General features: G+C 39.8%; 1 protein-coding gene across 3 annotated transcripts in view; it reads left to right on the top strand.

Moving 5' to 3' along the window:
- Positions 1-21,686, top strand: part of SLC2A9 (solute carrier family 2 member 9) — a 115,702-nt gene that overhangs the window by 38,056 nt on the left and 55,960 nt on the right. For all 3 annotated transcript variants that reach the window (XM_075709113.1, XM_075709114.1, XM_075709112.1), the window contains exons 6-8: positions 5,439-5,571; positions 14,572-14,759; positions 20,525-20,635. In XM_075709113.1, the coding sequence (XP_075565228.1) occupies positions 5,439-5,571; positions 14,572-14,759; positions 20,525-20,635 (432 nt within the window). The remainder of the gene's footprint in view (positions 1-5,438; positions 5,572-14,571; positions 14,760-20,524; positions 20,636-21,686) is intronic.

Below are 21,686 nucleotides of genomic sequence, written 5' to 3' on the forward strand. Positions count from 1 at the left end.
TTAGCTCACTTGTGTTGGTGACCAGCAGGTCCAGTATTGCATCCCCTCTGGTAGGACTGTCTATTACCTGGCTTAAGAAGTTATCCTCAATGCGTTCCAGGAGTCTCCTGGATTGTTGATAGCTCGCCGTGCTACTTTTCCTGCAGATGTCGGGGTGGTTGAACTCCCCCAGCAGGATGAGACCCTGCGAGCACAATGCCTCCTGTAGCTGGAGGAAGAAGGCTTCATCAGTAGGCTCCCCTTGATCAGGCAGCCTGTAGTAGAAACCAACCACAAGGTTTCCTTTGTTGCCTTGGTTTCTGATTCTTACCCATTAGCTTTCAACCTGCTCATGGCTATTCTTCAGAGACAGCTCTTCACACTCTATTCATTTACAACACCTCTGCCCCTCCTTCCTCACCCGTCCTTTCTGAACAGCCTGTAGCTATCAATAACCACACACCAGTCATGGGATTCATCCCACCAAGTTTCAGTAATGGCATCTAGGTCGTAGCTTTCTAGCAGCACAGTGGCTTCCAGCTCCTCCTGTTTGTTGCCCATGCTGCATGCATTGGTGTAGAGGCACTTCAGCTGGGCTGTCGGCAGTGTCACCTTCTTAGAGGAACATCCCTTAGTTCCTGTGAGGTATTTCATTGGGTTTTCCCTATTGGCTCCTATTACCTCAGGAGCCCTTGGCTCATCTCCATAAGACTTCAAGCGTACTGCAGTGTAGCCAGCACATCTCAGAGCAGCAGGCTGAGGGCCCTTGCTAGCACCTCGTCCCTCTAAACTTGATGTGTCATCCCAGAGCTTGTCATGGGCAAGGCTGATATGATCCCCCTCCCTCTTCAAGTCGAGTTTGTAGCTCTGTCAATGAGCCCAGCTAGCTTGTGAACAAAGGTGCTCTTCCCCCTTTGAGAAATGTGGATCCCATCTGACGCCAGCAAGCCTGGTGCCATGTAGGCCACCCCATTATCAAAAAAACAAAAATTGTGCCAGTGACACCAGCCATGGAGCCATGTATTAATAGGCTGGGCCTGTCTGTTTCTTCCAATGTCGCTGCCAGCAACTGGAAGGAGAGAGGAAAAAATAATGTGTGCTCCATATTCCCTTACCAACCGTCCCAAGGCCCTGAAGTCTCTTTTGACTGCCTTTGGCCTATGTGTTGCCGCTTCATCGCCACCCACATGGAAGAGCAGTAATGGATAATAGTCCAAGGGCTGTACGAGGCTAGGAAGTTTCCTAGGGATGTCCTTAACCTGGGCCCCAGGGAGGCAGCAGGCTTCCCTAAGAGGAGGGCCTGTCTGGCAGGACATCCATGTTGTGCTTTATCAATTTCCTTTTTTTTCCCCCCACCTTGTGTTTCTGCAGCTTTGCACTTTATTATATCAATTGTTGAATGAGTCTGTGGTTGTCAAACTCGCTCTTCTATTTAACTGTCTTTTGTAAATAGACCAAAGCTGGGGTTTTCATGCTCCAGCCTAAGCAAATATCCATAATGTGACAGTTTAAAATTAAAATCTTACCATCTTGACATGTTATTTGTACCAATTCTGAGCAGGTGATGAGTCAGGTCCCCTGTAATTAAAATATTTCATGCTCTTTTAAGTTTTTCCTGAGATAAAATGGGATGCAGTTGTTTTCATTTCCCTCAGTAGTGCCTGTGTGCTGCTTCTTACTGATGACAACTGAGGGGAAGTGTTAATGTGTCTTCTAAGTCATGCCTACGCTGTCTTCTATCTTTACCTTATTATTGCTTCTGAGCATTGTCCCAGTTTGTGTCTTGTCCTATTCCCTCTTAAAAATGTTAGGGAACCCCTCTTTTCCCGGCTTCTTTTAATGCTCTTTGCAGGGTCTAATTCAGCTTGATTTTCAGCAATTTGTATTTTATACTTTCAGACCAAGAAATGTATGGACCTTTTAGACTCATTTTAGTCCTCCTATTTCTTTTTTGTAGTGGGATGAAGAATTTGAACGTGAATAATGTAAATTAAGAGAAAAGCAAGTAGAATGCATGTTCTAAAGCATTGAGTAGGTCTCATCTGAAAACTTTTGAAGTCACTTCAGTGACTTACTGATCAACTCATGCCAGCAATGGCAAGTGGGAGCATATTTATGATTGCTTGACTTTAAGATTTTAAAAGTCAGCATAATAAAAAGTAAATCAGAAATCTTTTATAGAGGAAATAAAGGAAGCTCAGTGTCTTATGTGGTGAAAATAGAGGGCTTTTTATTATACTGTCAGGGTCTGTTATTTTTTGCGAAGTGTAAGTTCAGAAGTTCAGTCTTGTTCATCGTTTTTTCAAAATAACACTTTTTCAGAAGAGTTATTTGAGAGAAACGTGACCAACTGAAAAACCATACACTATGGGATACTTTAAAAGGGGTGAAAGCTTATTCCAAGTAAGTCTCCATAGGTTGGCAGAATGTTAACAACAATATACAGGAGAGACTTTTTTTCTTTTCCTCCTTTAAAAAGTGTCCTTGGCATTGTGCAAAAAAAGGTACAGTAAATATGATGTGCTAATCAAGAGTAAGATTTTTATCTGGAAGTAGTGTAAAAAGTTCTAAAGCCTTATAAACTTTTTTATATGGTACATGACAAGTGTATTTATATTATAGGAAATAATGATAGAGATTAAATAAAACAATGACATTTTTAAATTACTTTGTATGAAAGCAGTATCTGATTCCAGGGAGACATAGACGAAAACTGATCAGTTGTGCTGCATGTTTTCTTAAGTTATTCTTTACAAACAGATACCTATTTTTTAATGTGATTTATTAACTGATCTTGAAGTCTTACCATAAGTTTAATTTTCTAACTTTTAAAATAAGACTGAGACTCATTTGTTTGTAAATGGATTGTTAACCACTCCTGGTCCTCCTATATTAGGTAAAGTTCTCCACTCAACTGCATTTAAAAAAAAAAATAAAATTCAGAATGAAGAAATATGATCTTGAAGGCCTCATGGTAATGGGGGCTCTAAGGAAGACTGATAAGCTTGAGCTTTAAATTGTTTGAAAAAATCCCTTTCTCAAGTTGTTTTCCCATGCCAGGAGATTTAAAACAAAAAAAACCCAACTGTCACTTAAAGGGTGAAAAGTTTTATTAGGAGATACCCTGCATAATCTATGTTATTAAGTTATCTCAGGCCCCAGTTCAGGTTCGAGGCTTGGATTACATCCTGTACCGTGCAGTAAGTTGTGTTTTAGCAGTTGCATTGCTGAAGTGGGAGAATGTAAAATAAAAACTATCAACAGAAAGTAGTTTGGGGGCTTTTGACCTTTGATTTAACTGTGGAAAATGATATTGGAATAAAATTTATCCAGCTCTGTTTGGGGAAATGTGGGCTCTGAATGGATGGATTCATTCTGATGGAGGGACGGGATCCAAACCCCCGGTGCCTCTCGGAGCTCAGTCAGCCAGGATGCAGCACAATCTGCTTTTGATCTAGCCAAGCTTTTGAAAATGTGCTAGACGTGATGCCTGAACAGTAGGCCCACTGAAGTCTCAGCAGGCTTTTCAGTTAAGAACCAAGTCTCAAATTAGAAAACATTGAATTAAATAGATGAATGCTGAACTTGGAGAAAACGACTAAAAAATTTCATATCGACTTTCAATTGGAATAGAAGGCATCTTAAGAACATGGACAGACTGAGGGCCATTTTGCAGGAGTAAATAATACTGCTGGCACCTTTCTCCTTCAGCTGCTTGAACGTATTCTGTCTTGAGAGTAAGCCCAGAGAGATTGAGCTCTCTACTGCCTTTCCCAGCCTTTTTCTGAAAGAGCTTTGCTCATGTTGCCCTCTGTAGCTGGTTTTAAATAATGAATATGTTTGAGGATGTAAACAACTTTGTTTCAGTTGATTTCAGAGAAGATTATCGAAGTCAAGTTGTATCTGAAATCTGCTAGCAGTTGAGCAGGTTCATATATGTAGTGTTGGATAGTGCAGCACCTTGTGCTCTTCACCTACACCATGGTGGGGCTCTGGCAGGTTAAAACTGCCTGGCTTCTGTAGGGGGGACTTGCCAGAGAGGGGTCATCAGTGCTTTGCATTGGTGGGGATGCTGCAGATGGCTCTCATGTTTCAGGTCCTTGCTGGAGACTTCCAGCAGATTACTTGCAAGGCAATAGAAAAAGTACTTTCTAGTTTCATGGACTTGGGAACAGGGCTGTCAGTGTTTCATTTGAACATCTGAGCTAGGTTAGCTAATTCAGAATGGAAGATAGTATAATGTATTATTCGTAGTTACACTATCATAGAACCAAAGAATGTCTTTAAGATCCTGTGATTCACCGAGAGGGTGGTCGGTCACTGGAACAGGCTTCCCAGGGAAGTAGTCACAGCACCAAGCCTGTCAGAGTTCAAGGAGTGTCTGGATGATACTCTTAGTCGTATGGTTTAGTTTTAGGTGGCCCTGCAAGGAGCAGAGAGTTGGACTTGACGATCCCTATGGGTCCCTTTCAACTTGAGATATTCTATGATTTGGGGCAGGTGGATAGGTGAAACAATTTTTTATACTTAAATTAGCATGGAAACCAGCTTAAGAGGTGGAATCAATGGTTGCAAGAGAAAACATTTATAAAGATAACCTCTCTTGGGTTAGCCAGATATCTTGTTTGTCATTAAATCATATAGCTGGCTTCCACTCTAATTGCATTGAGCTGTATATGTCTTCTTTTCTGAATGGAAATGAAGACTGCCCAGCTGTGTGTTAGTTGTACCTGTAAGGCAAATGTTGTGTTTTTCCAATGAGAAGAGGCTTGTGGTGAGACCTCAGCCCGACTTGGTTCATTCCCAGCAGCTGTGAAATGCTGAATGGTCACTGCCTGCATTACACTGAGAACCACAAAACTGTGCTAAACTGCAGATTATCTGAAGTGTTATCAGGATTTTACCCATACTATGACAATCAGAGGACTGAGCCAAATAAATATATATATATGGGTTTGGTTTTTTTTTTTTTTAGATCAGTTAGATTAGACAAAGAGACAACATGCAGGTATATGTAACTATATGAAAATAGTTACATGTGTATGTAACTGTATGAAAATAGTGTTGTACAGTTTCTCAAAGCTAATAAGTGATATCACTGCGAGTGGGGATGACTTGTAGAATATATATTTGAGTAGATGTCATATTTTTACATGTATAGTTGTTAATGCTGATCAAAAGGAAAAACATGCTATGTATTGCTGTTTTCCAGCTTCCCTGCCTCTGTCTTTCCATGCTCAGTCACTTGATGGCTTGAATTCTGTCCTTGGCCCTTGAGAAAGGTGATCTGAGGGGGAAGTGTTCAAACTGCTTACTAAGCTCTGGCAGAAGACACCACTCTGCTCACTGACACAAGATGTTGAATGATGAAAAGTTACAGCATTTCCTGTCAATTCTATTTTTCTTCCTAGTATCACTATGGGAGAGTATTACTGACTTCTGTTTGCATCCATTTGCAGGAACCTCAGTGGCCTTACTTATTCGGAGCGATCATTGTTCCTTCATTGATTCAAGTTGTGATTCTGCCTTTTCTTCCTGAAAGTCCTCGTTACCTCCTACTTGAAAAACGTAACACAAGCAAGGCAGAAAAAGGTATGATGTGTTACTTTGTTGCAACAAAGGATGTTTATTGTAGGGGTGTAGGCTGGAAAGTAATTCTGATATCACAGTAAAAGCAGAATATTCCAATAGGAGAGATACTCTTGGCAATTTTTTCCCCCTCACCTTTTTTGTTTGTCTGTATGTATGTGTAAAAATAACTGTTGGTTTGATTTTTTTTTTTTAAATAAATCAAATTCTCCAACAAACTAACCTATATAGCATTATGCATGGTGATACAAACCTAACCAAATCATCCCGCTGTGGTGCATCAGCCGCTATATGCAGGGTTCATTCAGGAGTGAAAGGTTATTTCAGTCCTCATGACTCTCTCTTATCTACAGTTTGGCTAACAAAAGCACCAATTCTGTGGCTGGGTTTTGTTCAGTAGTGACTGTGTTTGACCATGTGTTTCTGTAACTCAATAACCTTTATAAATCTAATAAAAACCTCATACACCTTTTTATCTGAAAACTTTCAGTGCTTCCATATAGCTTGCTTCGGTTTCACAGACACAGACTAGTATATTTTGTTCTTTCTTTAGGGTCTATTGTATAAAAAAATTTGCTTGTGTGATCACAGCTGCTGTATACTCTGCCCCACTAAGATTACTATGGTCAGTTGTTAAGTTCCAATATATCATCACATTATGACTGAGAGAATATTGAAAATTGGGTTTTCCTTATTATAGGGATGCATTAAAAATAAGGGTGTACAAAGAAGGAAGGAGCCTGCTTATAATACCAAGATGTTTGCAGAACACAACTGAGCTTTGAAAATTATTCCTAAAAACATCGTTTGAATATAGCTCTTAACATTTTCAGTCACTTGCAGAATTACCTGCAAAGTGTGAATCAGCCCCTGAAACTTAAATTTAATAATCTTTTAGCATTAAATAAATGCAACTCACTCTATCCTGTTTCTTCTACTATGAAATGAAAAACTGTCCGTTTTTCTTCTGATGAGCACTCAGAAATAGAAATGGCACACTAATGAAGAGAAGCCCGTGTTGTCTCAGTTTGGTGTTGAAGAATTTTGTAAACGTTGGAGCCTCAAACATTTAAAGATACAGTAGAGCGTTTTAAAAAAAAAAAAAAAAAAAAAAGAAAGAAAAATGGAGAGAGCAAAAGCAGCAAGGGTTTGGGGAGAGTTCTTTAGCTTTACAGAGTCAGGAGAGATTTGGGGAGGCAGAGAACAGCTTTTCCAGGGACCGTGAAGGAAAGGGCTTGCCTGCCAGCTGTGGTCAGAGCACCCAGCAGGGACGCAGTGGTGAGCAGCTTGGGGCTGGCTGTTGGGTAGTAACTTCTGCAGCACCACAGGTGGGCTGGGAAAAAATGTCTTTGGGTGCCAAGTTCAAACTGGCTCATTTCTACCTGATAAAATTGTAAATGTATTTCCGGAGCTATGGCTGGCAAAGAGTTTACATCTGTGATCCTATTGCATAATGTCACACTTGTTACAGGGATCTATTGGAAATACTGCCACAGTACCTGGAAACCTCAGCACTGACAGTGAAGCTGAGCCTCTTATAGGTAGAGTTTAAAAATTGTAAAAAATTGGCAGTAACATAACACCACCTGCCATGAAATTCACACCATTTACTGTTGCTGATAATAGGCCAGCTGCAGTCTGGGATGTTTTCAGCGTACGTGTTCCGATAAATGATTTGAAAGCTAACCTAGAAGCATTGGAGGTGGATTTTGGAGTAGAAGACATCAGGAGAGCAAAGTTACCCACACCTTACTGCGAGCTGAAGGGAAATGAGCTTTAGCAACTGGCTTGCTGATTATGAGAAAGTAGCTTTCATAAGCCACCTTAAAGACTATAAATTTGGACACTGAGAAAAGGAGGCTGATATAAAAAACTTTTCAAAGTAACTGCTTATCAATAGAAGGCTTTGTACCTGATTAATTCTAAAATAAAAAACTAATACTGAGATACATTGTAGTACAGAGTGAAACTCATTTTGAGTGTAGTCTACAGTGCTTTCAAAACAGCTATGGACTGATGATTCTAGACAGAGATTTGCAAAGGACCATAGGGCAGTGTGAGGTGTGTACATCCCCCTGAATTTCCCTTCCATTCCTTGCCTATCAGGTAGCCATGCTTCTAGAATTGGCCACCTTGTTGCACAGGCAAGGTAGCGTGTAGGATATTGGCTGCAAAATCAGTAAGGATGATTCTTAAACATAATTTTGGAGTTCGTAATCCATAAAATCTACCTGTAAGGCAGCATAGATCATATTATCTTATACTTCTGTGCTATAAAGTGTCTACATGCCTTATTATGAAGCGTGTTAGGAACACAAGTAATTTCTTACCAGTGCACATCCTTTGTAACCCCCCCTCTCCTAATGTAGATTTGCAAGTGAGAATATCTTCGGATCTCTATTTGAGCATGGGGGTAGGTGGGGAAGGAGTTGGGTTGATTCATGCAAGGACTGGGCAGAGGACATCTGTGATGTTAGCCCGGTGGCGGGGGTTTGGAGCCCTGCTCCCCACCCCAGGGCACTTGGAGAAATCTAGATTAGGCATGAGCCAAGTCTCAGGTGTCTGGAGCAACGCAGTGGAATAATGAAAGCAAGTAAGGGGAATTCACAAAATAGGAAGGTGAATAACTGTGAATCAGCAATCAAGAAAAATCACCTGGATGCTAGCATTATCTGCAGAAATGGGGGAGGAAAAGCCTGAGTATTAGGGAGACCAGAGGATTTTGTGGGTTATTAAAAAAACTTACTGCTTGTAAGCCATATAATGACAATGCAGCGTTCTGCATTTTAATGATGACTACAGTAATGCTTTTGAATTATTTGCCTCTTAGGTTAAGTCTGCATATTAATATCAGAAATGTGCAAGTCTCGTCTGACTAAATCCTTTTTCTTTCCCCTAACGGATCAAGGCTATTCATGCAAATATACATTTCACTGTGGATTATATCTTGTTGGAGAAATATAAAACTGTTATTTGTAAAAGGTCTTCTGTATTTAAGGCAGAAAACTACATTAGTCTTTATAAAATACTCTAGCATGTATGCATATGTCAGAGCTTCTAAAATGGGGATGACAACATTAATCTTCCTAATTGTTTTAGAGCAATAAAAATCTGGTGGGATAATGTAGGTCATTAATGAGTTTCCACAAAGTTCTGCTCCTGCATTCAACTGCTCCTTTTCTTCCGTCCTCAGAAAATAACCAGACTATAACTACCAAAATACAAGCAGCCTCATTCTTTTTTTTTGGCAGAGGTGTAAAAGAGCATGATGCCTTTAAGTGGCAAATATCTGAAACAGGGAGAAGGACCAAAGTGTGTTGTGTAAGTGATGAAAAAAGAGAAGGGATGAGGTTAGAGCAGGCAGGCACCACGTGCAGACATAAACCACACCACCACAAAAGAAGCTACTCCATGAGCACAGGAGTAGTGAGGCCTCAGATGAGTGACGTCTCCTGAGTTCCACTAACAGGGTTCTACGTGGTTCCCTGCTTTCCCCTTTCTAGCAGCACAAACGGTGCATGCTGTGGGTGGCTGAGCTGATTGATGTCTGGCTGATCAGCCATTTGGACACCGTGGCTGACTTGCAGTTGTCTGCTGCCAAAAGCAATGCTAGCAGCTGAGCTCTGCTTGTCCTCCTGGAGGTCACCATCCTGTACCTGACTCCCTGAGACCAATAGGAGCTGAACTATCTCCCATATTCCTGTATCGCTGCTGAATGTGGGAGAACTGATTTATGTGTTGTGGGGGGAGAACGATGACCAACAGCACAATCTGTAAACCTGTTTTGCTCAAAAGCTAGAAGTCTGGTAGTAGGGAGAAGGAAGAATCATCCCAGCTCCCCTCCCAGGTCCCATAACTAACATTCTTCTCTCTTGGTAAGAAAAGAAGGGAGAAAAATGCCTGGCATTTAACTGGTGTGATTCTTCTTCATAATGCTCACCAGCCAGCAGAGGAGAAATGGGTATTCAAGTGATCGAGGAGAAGGACTTTGGAAGGAGATTGTTATGCAGTTGCTAGAGATCAGTGAGAGTGAAGAGTAACAGGGATAGAAACAGGAAGAAAAAGAAAAACCTGCTGCTACAATTACATCAGGCAGTTTACCATCCAAGTTCTAGGATGGTAAGACAGGAATTTGACATTAGTTGTCTATTAGTTGCATGCCAAGTGGACCCCTGATCTGTGACTGTGGCTGTGAAGCGATATAAATAAAAATGGTAATAGCAGTGTGATAAAACAGAACAGTTTTGTGACTAACTACATTGGTACTAATGTAACTAACTACACTCTCAGTTGGAGAGTTGATGCATCTCTCTTGAAGAATACTGTTACAAGGAGGAAACCTGAATTTTCAGTGCAGCTACAGTACATGTCATGTAAATCAATGCTGGAATTCAGCTGGCATCCTAGCTTGCCAGAGCACAAGAATACAGTTATGTCTTAAGGGTCAAATAGCTTAGATATAATGTCACAGTAACATCTGTTGGTGATGTACAAAATCTCTTTATCTAGTCTGTTCAGTCATACATTAAAACTCCTGTGGTTATGAAAGGAGCATCATAGCAGGTGTAAGGAGAAATATAGATTTAAATTCTTAGAAAGATGGATTAGAGTTGATATCTTTCGATGTGATAAAAGAGCAAGGCCATTCCTGATTTAAAATAGCAGGTAGCGAATTTTTTACAAAGCCCCTCATGGGGCCCACATGGACAGGAGAGATACTAAAACCAAAGTTATGGAAGGCACAAATTGTTGCAAATCCAGTGATTTAAATGAAGTTGTTATGACTGACAACAAGGACATATATGATTATTTTTGCTTAACTGTGCTTTTTGTGTGTTTCTAAGCATTATCAGCTATGCTTATTGCAAAGGAAGAGACAGCCATGACTACTACACTTCCTGGCTTATGGTAGAGGCTCCATCTCAGATGGTTGCTGACTGCCAAAAGCTGGAGTGATTGTGGTGTGTCTGTTTTTGTTTTTAAGCTTTTCTTAAACCTCCTGTCTTACAAAGGATACTTGATTCACTGGACCTTTGATACAGCTCAGTTTACCAATTCTTGTGTTATTTTAGGGTGGCATGTGGTTATTTTGTTTTACCTGTACATCTTGGCTAGTTTCAAGTGAACCTGAACAGGCCTATTTTATATTGATGGTCTGTGAAACCGGATGTAAGAACAGGTAAAGATATAATCCCAAGCTGGATGATAACTCACAGAAGATCTGTGTGATCCTTTACTTAGAAGGAGAAGGAGGAGACACATGGGAAAAGCCTAAAGACTTTTGCTTGCAGTTACATTTACTGAATTGGAATAGCAAATTTGAGATTTATTCTTAAACTTTGCTATGCTACATGCTAGCAGTTAATTAATATTTTGCTAGATTTAAGTAGCTATTTAAATCTCTTCTAGCAAGGTACATTAAATTATTCTTCTGGCTATTCCGTACTCTAATAAAATTAGTGGTATATGAAAACAACTGGTTTTTTTATTTTGCCAGATATTTTTGTGTTGACATGAAGTTACTACAGGGAAATTACTACATATCCAGTACAAAAGCATTGAAGTTGAGTGAACTGTTTGCAAGTGTTGAGGCAAACAGTGAGGCACCCTGTATGTCTACTGCCACTCAGAACAGCAGCCAGCATTAATTGGAGATGCCTGACTGTGTCCATACAGCCCAGTATTCTGTCTCCATCAGTGGCCAAAGAAGATGCTGTTTAGGCAGAGCTTAGACAAAGCTTTGTGTTAAAGACACTGGGTTTAATACACTTAATCGTCTGTGAAGTGAAAGTGAATGTGTCCATGGGAAACATGACAATAATACTCATTCAGCTTCTTTTTTTTATTTTTTAAAGGCATAAGCCCTATTGCCCAAACTGTTACCTGTGACTATGTCCCTCTTTTTCTGCCTCCTCTTGCCTGAGGCTTGCTCTGTTCTGTAAACCACACAATAGCATTTTGATCCTTTTAAATGTCTTCTCAAAGTTTACATGCTAATTCAGTCTTTACGATAACAGGTGATTTCTTTGCCCAGTTGTGGAAGTACTAGAGTGGAAAAAGAATTAGTAATTCCCCATGTAGTTGAGTTCTTGAGTGCCCATCTTCAGTTAATTTAAAGGTCTGACTGGTTTTAAAGACAGCACCGACCCGATTTTGTTCAGACTTTTGGAACCACTTTCAAATGTTTCACCTCCGCTTAGCTGAGAAGAATAAAAGCTGGTGGTGTAAATGGAAGGGTTTCCTATCTCCTTTCCCCTTGACTAGAACCGTCCACCTCTTTACTATTTATAAAGGCAGTGTACCAGTTTTTGAAAGATGAGCATCTAGGACCTTCTGATCCAAGGGAATTGAAACAAAATTTGGAAAAGGTCTAAAAGTTGCTAGAACTGTAACTCCTTAGATGGTTTTAAGCGTGACATGAAAATAAGACTTCCCTATAGAGAGAAGCAGCCAGTCACGGAGGGAAATGAGTCATTGCAGCGGTGAGGGGAACGACTACTGTGCTTCTCAGTGCCAATAATGCAGGATTTTAAAATGTAAAATGAATAGAATTGAACATCACACACTGAAACACCTTTGAGTTTTCCCATCTCCCTGTTAATGCAGGATTTATTTCCACATTAATTATGTATAAAATACATACTGAAAAACTGTTAATGGAAGAAAATTGAAGGTGTGTTGAGTAGCAGGCGAATGTGTTTTTCCGAGAAGACTGAGTGTTGTCTACTCAAAACTATGCATATATAGCATAGCATTTTCTTAGCATTTCTTGGCTTGTTGGTAATTTTAAGTATCTGTTGAAGTTCCCTAGTGGCATTTACATCTCTGGTCCTAATACCAGGGAGGGAAGAAAAAGAAAGCAGGTGTCTATATTTTTCTTGCCTTGTACTTGGTAATTTTGGTAATTGCAGTTTTCTACTTCCTGGTCCCTCTAGAAATATAGCAAGCTCTCTTGTGTAGAAAAGAGATTGCTTTCTTTTTACTTGACTGCACCTGTATTTTTGACTTGTGTGCCCTACAGGAATGCTGAGGATTCTAAGGCCAGGAAAAATAAAGAAAATTGTGCACTGACCTAATTCACACTGATAAACCAGATGCTTAAAAATCTGAGAGAATCTTTTCAAAGAAGAGTAGGGTGCTATATGTTTGGTTGTTCTCATCTTTATCTGAACTTTTCTTTATCAGTGCTCTAATAATACTGAGGAAAGTGTAATTTAAGTGTGAGACGCTGACTGTAACGTGCCATAGGCACACATTGTTCTAATTCTACATTTCTTATCGTAGCCTTTAAATACATCACACTCATTTTAACAAGCGTTTAGCATGTCATTTAATAATAAGTGGGCAGTGGCACAAGGACAAAACTCAGCAGCTTAAATTCTGGGGTTTGAGGTCCAAATTTAACTCATTTCTGATTGTAAGGCCTATGTGAAAAGATAAGTCTCATGCAGTTTCTGAAGGATTTAAAAATTCTGATCTCTCCTTTCCCAAGAGAGAAACTGGATATCAGAATAAATGAATGTTATGAATTGACTCAACACCCAGAGGTGGTCAGTATTCATCCCTTAAAAAATCATCCTTCTTGATAAGCAGAGTCATGTAGAGCCCATTAAAATGCAATAGAAGTGCTAACTGCATCTGAAAATCTCTGAGAAGGATGCTCCTGGGAGGTCACTGGTTCACGTGTGTGACCTATCCCTCATAACAATGAAATGCCACCACCTGGCCTTTTCAGCTACTGGGTAAAGTTAAATTTTATAACTTCAAAACCTATATGGAATCCAGGCATTGTAATCATGACTAGTCAGTGTCTCTGGTTTTCTTAACCATCCAAGTCCTTTCTATGATCCAAAAGAATGTATACTCACTGAAAAATGCGAAGGTCATTTATTTGTAGGCAGTACTATGCAACGCTGTGGATAAGAGAAAAATGGATTTGGCTCTTAGGAGAGCTAAATCAACTTCTTCACTTAATAAAAGTAACAATTTTGAGTGACCTGCTGTGTAAAGGATTGTTTTTAGAGTTAGCATCCTACTGGGTCGCAAAGCCTTGTTGCATGGCTATGTGTAATGTAATTGTTTCTCTGCAAGTCATTCCAAGATGATGAGCATTTTAAACATCTCTTAAAAAGCCAGCCTCTGGGGTGTGTTCATAAGATTGTGATGAAAGTATCATCAGCATATACGGTATCTGTAAAACAAGGTTGGTGGAGATACACCACCTCCATTAGGAGGTATCTGTTTGTAGTACCTCTTGGAGGAGGTGTGAGACGGAAAGCTTTTATTATTCACAGTGGAAGATTAGCTCAGTAAGTCATCGAAATAATATTAAATAGTATGTTTTTCTGGGGAGTTGAGGTTGGTTGTTTGCTTACATTTGCCAGGTAAATTCACTCCAGTGTCTCCAGCGTTGACAAATAGAAAGTCTTGAACTGCTCTGGCTAAGTCTTTCTGATATTAATCATTGTGACAAAATGAATTCTTGTCTATATGCTAGTTAAACCAAGAGATAATATGAAGAGTAATAACTATTACTTTCAAATGTCTGCCTTTTCTTGGTTTACCAGACTTACATATGTTTTTACATGTGACTGCTTCTCTATCCAATCTGTCTCCAGCAATGAAGTCTGCTATATTGTTAGGCTCAAAAGTAGCCAAGTCAAATAATGTTCAGAACTGCTTTGCTATTAAACCCTTTTTTCAGATTACACAGGGTTTTGACTCTGCACTGGACCTTAGGCTGTATTATATGTGAAATAATACAAGGAGAGATCTGGTAGGGTGCCAAATAATTTATATTCTTGTTGCATTTCTGAGACCAATTGCAGGGATGAGCCAGATCATACCCAGAGCAGAATGTTATTGTTGGGAGAAGAATAATTACGTTGTAGCACATGTATGTCTCGTGTTTGTGTCATACATTTCCATTTCTATGAAACAAGCCTGTTATAAATGCACATAGTGCTAAGTGTCTGGCCTGAAGTATGTGTCCTCTCTTTGTAGCATTTCAGACCTTCCTTGGGAAGGATGACGTGTCTCATGAACTAGAAGAAGTTTTGGCAGAGTCTCAAGTCCAGAGAAACACCAAGTTAGTGTCCATACTTCAGCTCCTGAGAACCCGCGCTGCACGATGGCAGGTCATTACCGTGGTCGTCACCATGGGCTGCTACCAGCTTTGTGGGCTAAACGCTGTAAGTGTCCTTCTTCAGGCCATGGCATCTCCTGGGGTGCTCCTTTCTTTTTAATACAAGGTTTGTGCTGTACCATTCAGCCACCTCTATAACTTTCTGGTTTTGGCTGTTTCTTATTGGTAATGATTTTGTTAGTGGGAAGGTCCGCAGAGAGCTGTATTGTTTGGGGGGGGGGGGGGTTAAGAAAAAAAAAAGTGGGGGAAGCCATGTTGTGTTAACTTCAAAGGAATACATGAAAAGGTAGTGCAGATCATCGAAGAAAGAGTGTGCAATTTCTGCTTCTGATACTCAGATTCTCTGTTTCTGGTCAGTTAAGGTCTGGTCTGATATGCCCCATGTTTGTTCATGTTAGGTAAACTTGGTCTTTTCGGTAGACATTTCTGCTTTGACTAATTCAGTTCTGTACTTACAGAAGTCAGTGAAAGTTCCTGTAAGTGATTTTAAGAGGTTGCACTGGATGTTTGATTTTTGTTGTTGTTTCATACAATTTGAAGAATAAGCTGCACTTCAATATGCCTTTCTTGGAAAGTGGAGCGAAAGAGGAAAAAAAGACACAAAACGGTCAATAGCGAGAAGTCCTGTTGACCATTAATGTGTCTGAGGCTAATGGATGTCGAAGTCTCCTTTTCCATCTGTCTGAGCCTATTGCATCAGCCAGGAGAGGGTCACAGGACAATTCAGATTGGAAGGGATCTTTGGAGGTCATCTGGTCCAACCCCCTGCCCAAAGCAGGACTGACTTCAGGGTTGACTCAGGCTACTGAGGGCTTTGTGCAGTTGAGTTTTAAGTTTCTCCAAGCTGAAGAGTCCACAGCCTCCCTGGGCCACCTGTGCCAGGTGTTTTCACCACTTACACTGTGAAAAGCATTTTCTTTATATCAAGCCAGAACTTTGCTTGCTGCAGCTTGACATCTGGGTTAGATGCTTTACGTTGCACAACACAAATGTTCTCATGAAGTGCCTCAAAGCAAAAGGGGGTTTTGTCATAGTTAAAAAACGTTAATTGCTTATGTATATGAAAGGCAGTATTACTGCTGCTGAAAGGAGCTCTCACTGTGGCTTTGTGCATTGCAGCATACTGCAGCTAGTTTTTTCCCCCAGAGCTAATCAGTGATAATAAGTGTAAATGCTTCTGATATCTAAGACAACTAGTTCAGGCTTATCTCAGGTATTGCTATAGCTTTAAAACTCCTAATACAAAGTAATTTGTCCAAGACCATTTGAAAGACTAATGCAGTTAGAACTCTGGTATCTAAAAGTTTTTAACGAAATACTAGGAGGGAGCTAGAAGATTTTTTCGTCCTGTGGAGAGAACTATAAAAATGTTTGTATAAGTGGTGTTTTCTTCTAATTGTAGGATTTTGGTGCTAAGGACAGCTATTTTGTTCCTCATTGTGGATACTTTTTTTAAGAAAAGAAATGGAATTATCTTGTCATGCAGTCTTTCTAAGATTTATCAACACATGAGTGAAATAAAATGAACTTGTAGTAAGAAACAGCCTGTTAAAATAATAAAGCATGTTGCCTAAAAAAAAAAAAGAATGCCACAGCTAAAATTTCAGGGGAAAGAGAAGAGTTTTGTGGCTTTGAGGATATCTAATAGATGACAGAAATTGTCCAGTATTCCATGGCAGAACAAAGTCACACTCTCATAGCTTGAGTGGGGGGATAGTGAGACATGTCCAGTCCAAAATGAATACCAGAGTTGTTTTTAAGTGTCATTAGGTGGCCACTTTGTGAAAATATGCCTCAGAAAAATTATTTTTGTCAGGAAACCTGTGTACCAAGTTGGCTGTTTTAAGCCTTACCTTTTTTTTTATTATTACTTTGTTTCTCCTCCCATATAATGCCACTAAACATGAAAAAAAATTTGCATTCTGAATTTTTTTTGTTTTAAATAGTTCATCCAGGAAAAACAAGCAAATCATAAGAGAGTTCAAGAGAAATAGTTGGACCACTTGATTAAGAGACCAGGTTTCAATTCCTTGTCTCTTCTGCATGGCTTTCCTGGCTGATCTTGCTCAAGTTGCCTGAAGCTCAGAGATTAGAGGGCAGGTACAGGTGTGACAGATACTGCTGAACCCAGGTCTTGGTTTGCCTGGCTGCATCTGAGCTAACCTGCTGGGTATGAGCCAGCATCAGCAAGGTTTAACAGGCTGCAAACGCTTCCTTCTAACTCACAGCTCCCATCATTTGCTTTGTCTGTAGTGCCCTGTTAGTCAGTCTGGTCTTTTCCACAACTACCATCTGGGCAGGGCATATGGGAAAGTTGGACTTCTTTCAGGCAAGTTTCAGGTCACTCTCCAGGGAAATTACTAACTGGCAGACTTCTGTAATCATCCTGCTGGTATCTGAGAACACTTGCTTCCTTAGTAAAGCCTTAAAGCCTTAAAAGGCTTGTACTTTACAATAAAAATTTGTTTTGCTTAAAACCAGTACATTTGGTTTCCACATGGAACAGCAATCATGGTGAAGCCCTGATCATATTAATGTATTCAATTGTAACAAAATACTAGACAGTCTGACCTAAACTGACATAAATAAATGAATCTGTATTAGTCTCTTTTCATCTCATAAAATTTATCCATGATGCATATCATCCATAACGAATTTATTTATCTTCCACCATTGTAGCTCAGTTCTAAAGAAGACACAAAATGACAGTGAAGTTCTCATTGGTGAACTTTGTCCTTTTTCATGTCAAGAAATATACTGTACTGCATATTGCTTTAAGAGAGATTCCCAAAGTGTGATCCCTAGGCTTCTGTGGGGTCTGGCCTTAAGGTAGAGGGCTGTATTTCAAATGGCAAGAAATCATGCTGGGGATGGGGGTCTGTGCAGCAATGCATGTTTTCAGTATGCAAAAGATCTACTGTAGTGTGCTCTTCACATTTGCTACCTGGTATCGGGTAGTGCAGGAAGGGATGAGTATGTACTGTGCAACACCATATATGTCTGTGTTGTTGCCCATCTGTTTTTTGTTGCTGTCTTTTCCTGTTGAAGATTTGAATTTCTTAGGAAGAAATGTACATAGGGAGCTGGATGAAAAATAAAAGGACTGGAAAACTGAGTTGATGCTGGAGGGGCCAATGGTGTGAGAAAGTTTGGGAACACCACTGATAACGTATAGCACATGTCACTTTAAGCTTAGAGTAAAACCTTATGATAAGCAAAGAAAGCAACTGCCATGCAGCTAACTGTAATCTACGGACAAGAATGCTAAAATGTAACCTCCAAACTCACAGAAATCGGACTGCAGACATACAGCTGTTTCTCATGGCAGCTGTTTAACTGACTAAAGTGGCGACGTTTTACATCAGCCTGTCAAGCAACAGCAATCCACCATGGACACAGGAAGTCAGATTTCCCTGTGTTGATTTGGATCTGACAGCACTTGTTTCTGGGTTTTTGGACCTTCTGCTCCATTTTCCACAGCTCTTTCATTCCAAAACTTTTAGCCCAATCATTAGCTAATTTTGTTAGCTAATGATATCATTACCTAACAAAAACCATGTTAGAAAAATAGTGAGAGTAGTCATCATTAGCCTAGTAAGTTTGTCTCAGTCATATCCTAGAGCAGTGTATTTCCCTGTTTAATGATACACAGGCTGAAAAACATTCACTTTTATTGTTTTGAAATGTGTACATCTTGTTAATTTTTACCCTAATTTATTTTTGTGCTGCTACAGAGACTAATTCACTGCAGTGAACCTTATCCTGTCTTTGCTCTGTCAGTTTTTTAATCTAGCTGGTTTACTACCACTCTTAACATCAATGGTCAGTCATGCTCTTCTGTAAAACCACTTACAAAACGTCTTATGTTCTAGTTGTTACATTTTGACCAGTTGCATTCAGGAGTTGCCTGATTAAGTGACTCTTTGGCCTCTTTCTTCTCTTTCAAGGTCTGCATACCTGCAATATTGCCATCATTTTTAGAAGCTCTACCTGCTATACAAAACTGTTATCAAGAATGAAATGCCTAAATTACATGGTTTCTAACTTCCATTGCATGAATTTTTCAATCTTGTAACTTCTCGTATGGAGAACAAGATTACACTTACAACATTTTTGTGCTACCTTGTTTCCCTTATATACTGGGTAGGGGTATGGGAGGTGAATAGGTTGTCAGAGTGCTGGGTCCCAAAAAAATTTATCAGTGTGCATAAACATTTCAGAGGGAATTGGGAGCTGATCCTTGGTTTTGCTTCAGTCTGTGCTCTGTATTGGCAAGGCCAATGAAATGCAGAGTTAACACCAGCGCACACTACATGAAGGCAGACTACTTCATGTAGAGAATTTTGCTGCTATCACTTATTGTCACTGCATCTATTCTGGTGAGAGCTGATGTGCCAGCAATAGGCGTAAAAGTCTTGAGTCAGCTTCTCTTTATCTGTAAGGTGATATAGGTGACTTTTTATTTCTTGTTAATTTATTTTACTTTTGTTTTACATAAGATGAGTTGGATTTTCTTCTTTGGTCTTGGACAAGCAGCTTTGCTGAAGGGCTAGTTGGGAATTTAGAATTACTTTTCTTTTTTACAGAGCTCCTGAGTTAGTAACTTGATGAACAGATGTAATGTGCATAACATACTGGCATGCAGCAGGGTATTCCCCATGTGATCAAAACACTTCCATTCATCAGAAAAGCCTTTTCTTTAGCAGTGCTTGCCCTGTTAGGGCCTGTCACATGGAGAGCATATGGGAAAAAATATCACTGCTACTTTTATGTTTAGTGCTATTATTATCTCTGGCTTCCAGTTTTGTTGTCACAGGTAATCAGCTGTGGTTTAGAACTTTATATTCTTCTGATAATCAGTTGTTTCAATTGAGTTTCATCTTCTCTAGTAAATCAGTTACCTTTTCTCTCTCCAAGGCAGTCTCTCCTTGTTGCATGTTTTTGGCAGCCAAAAATCTTTGGCTAGTTCTTTGTTGTCACCTTGAGTCCAACATAAATACTATACGGTTTTCAGACTTTGTGATGTGAATGGGGCTTTGGTACTTACCAGGCTTGTTATTTTAAAGTCTTATGACTACATAGTCTCTCTCTGGGTATTGTCACCACTGGATATGGTTTTACTGACCAAACACAAAAGTCTAAGCTGGTAACCCTGTGCTCCCCGTGTTTCTGTCCATTAGTGGCAGCTCCTTCTAGCCTATGATCCATTTCATCCTAAAAGCAGCTGTTTACTTTTCACCAAGTGACTCTCATTCTAAAAGCATCTTTTCTTTCTGTTGATAATAAAGAGAGATTAGGGTGATGGCTTGACAGCAGATGTCCACGCTGCGGTGAGGTTAAAGTGAGATAAATCTCATGCCTTTTGTCCAAAAAGGAGCAGTTTCTGCAGTGCCTCTCAGCATCTCTTTCCTGTTCTCCCTTCTGTTGTTACATGCCATTGAAGTGTTCCATAAAGCCACCCAAACCTGCTTTTTAAGCAGTATGGCTCAGCCACATAAAACCTATTTGTATCCTCTTGTTCGACCTTAAAGTGAGTTTCTTCGATTTACTAAGTGAATTACGCTAAAGTCAGTTAAAGCTGCTTGTAATTCTGCCTGGGTCTGCAAGCAGAAGTACAGCAGTGTTGTGACTAAAGCACCTGAAATTTGCACCTTCCCTTCTTTTGTTGTCCTGCCCAGCCCGTGGTCATTCGGGAGTGCTCAGTGTTTTAACAAGTCTGGTCTCTGGCAGATCAGCTGCTTGAACTGAATACCGATATGTTATAGTTCAAACCATCATGATTAATAACTCATTTTCTTCTGTCTGATACAGATCTGGTACTACACAAACAACATCTTTAGTGAAGCTGGGATCAATCATGAAACGATCCCCTATGTTACTCTAAGTACTGGTGCTGTTGAGACTGTGGCTGCTGTTTTTTCTGTAAGTATGGTTATAAAAATCCATTAATGTGCTTGATATTTATATTACTAATTTTATTTCCTTATACAGGTGAAAATACAAACAGAATAGTATATTGAGGTTTAAGTGTAATGGTTGAAATAATAATTGAAAGTATTATTTCTAGGTTTAATCCTAAACCCAGTTTTGTGGCTTGAGATTTTTTTTTAAGAAGATGCTCTCTAGTTTTAGTTGTATAAAAGGAGCATAAAAAGTTGATATATCCTGAGGTGCTTTGTATGAGTGAAGAGGAAGAAGGCAGGAACAGCAAAGCCTGAAGTGATAACTCATAAATTATTTCATCTGGTAGAATGACTTTGCCTGGTAGCAGTTTATTCACATCTCAGAGCCTTCTTGTGTACCTGTTGGAAAGCCATTTAAAAATATGGGAGTAAATACTTGTAACCCAGCTTGTTGGAAAAGCAAGCCAGCCACTAGAACAAGGTTGTCCCACGTTGTGTTAAATTCTTCTGTCTCATTCACCGAGGGCAAGCAGGCATCCTTTCATAACATGTAAGCTCCTGAGTAGGTCATGTACCTTTGCTATGCACTGAACGTAGAGGAAGATGTTAAGAGAAAAAATTATCCATGCACTTTTTTTTTCCCTTCCTATTTCAAAATGGAAAAGTTGACTAGGAAAAAATATACGCTAAATGAGCAAACTAAACCTGAAAGTTTTAGTAGGTGAATACATGATTAATTGCTAAAGGAAATTGTTGTGGTTTAGCCCCAGCCAGCAACTCAGCACCACGCAGCCGCTCAGTCACTCCCCCTACCCCGATGGGATGGGGGAGAGAATTGGAGGAGTAAGAGTGAGAAACACTCCTGGGTTGAGATAAGAACAGTTTAATACTTGAAATAAAGTAAAATAGTAATAATAATAATAACAATATAATAATAATAATAATAATAATAATATAAAAAGCAAGTGATGCACAATGCAATTGCTCACCACCCACTGACCGATGCCCAGCCAGCTCCCGAGCAGCGATCACTGCTCCCCAGCCAACTCCCCCCAGTTTCTATACTGAGC

The sequence above is a fragment of the Pelecanus crispus genome, chromosome 4 (assembly GCF_030463565.1).
Source record: "Pelecanus crispus isolate bPelCri1 chromosome 4, bPelCri1.pri, whole genome shotgun sequence".
NCBI classification, from domain to species: domain Eukaryota; kingdom Metazoa; phylum Chordata; class Aves; order Pelecaniformes; family Pelecanidae; genus Pelecanus; species Pelecanus crispus.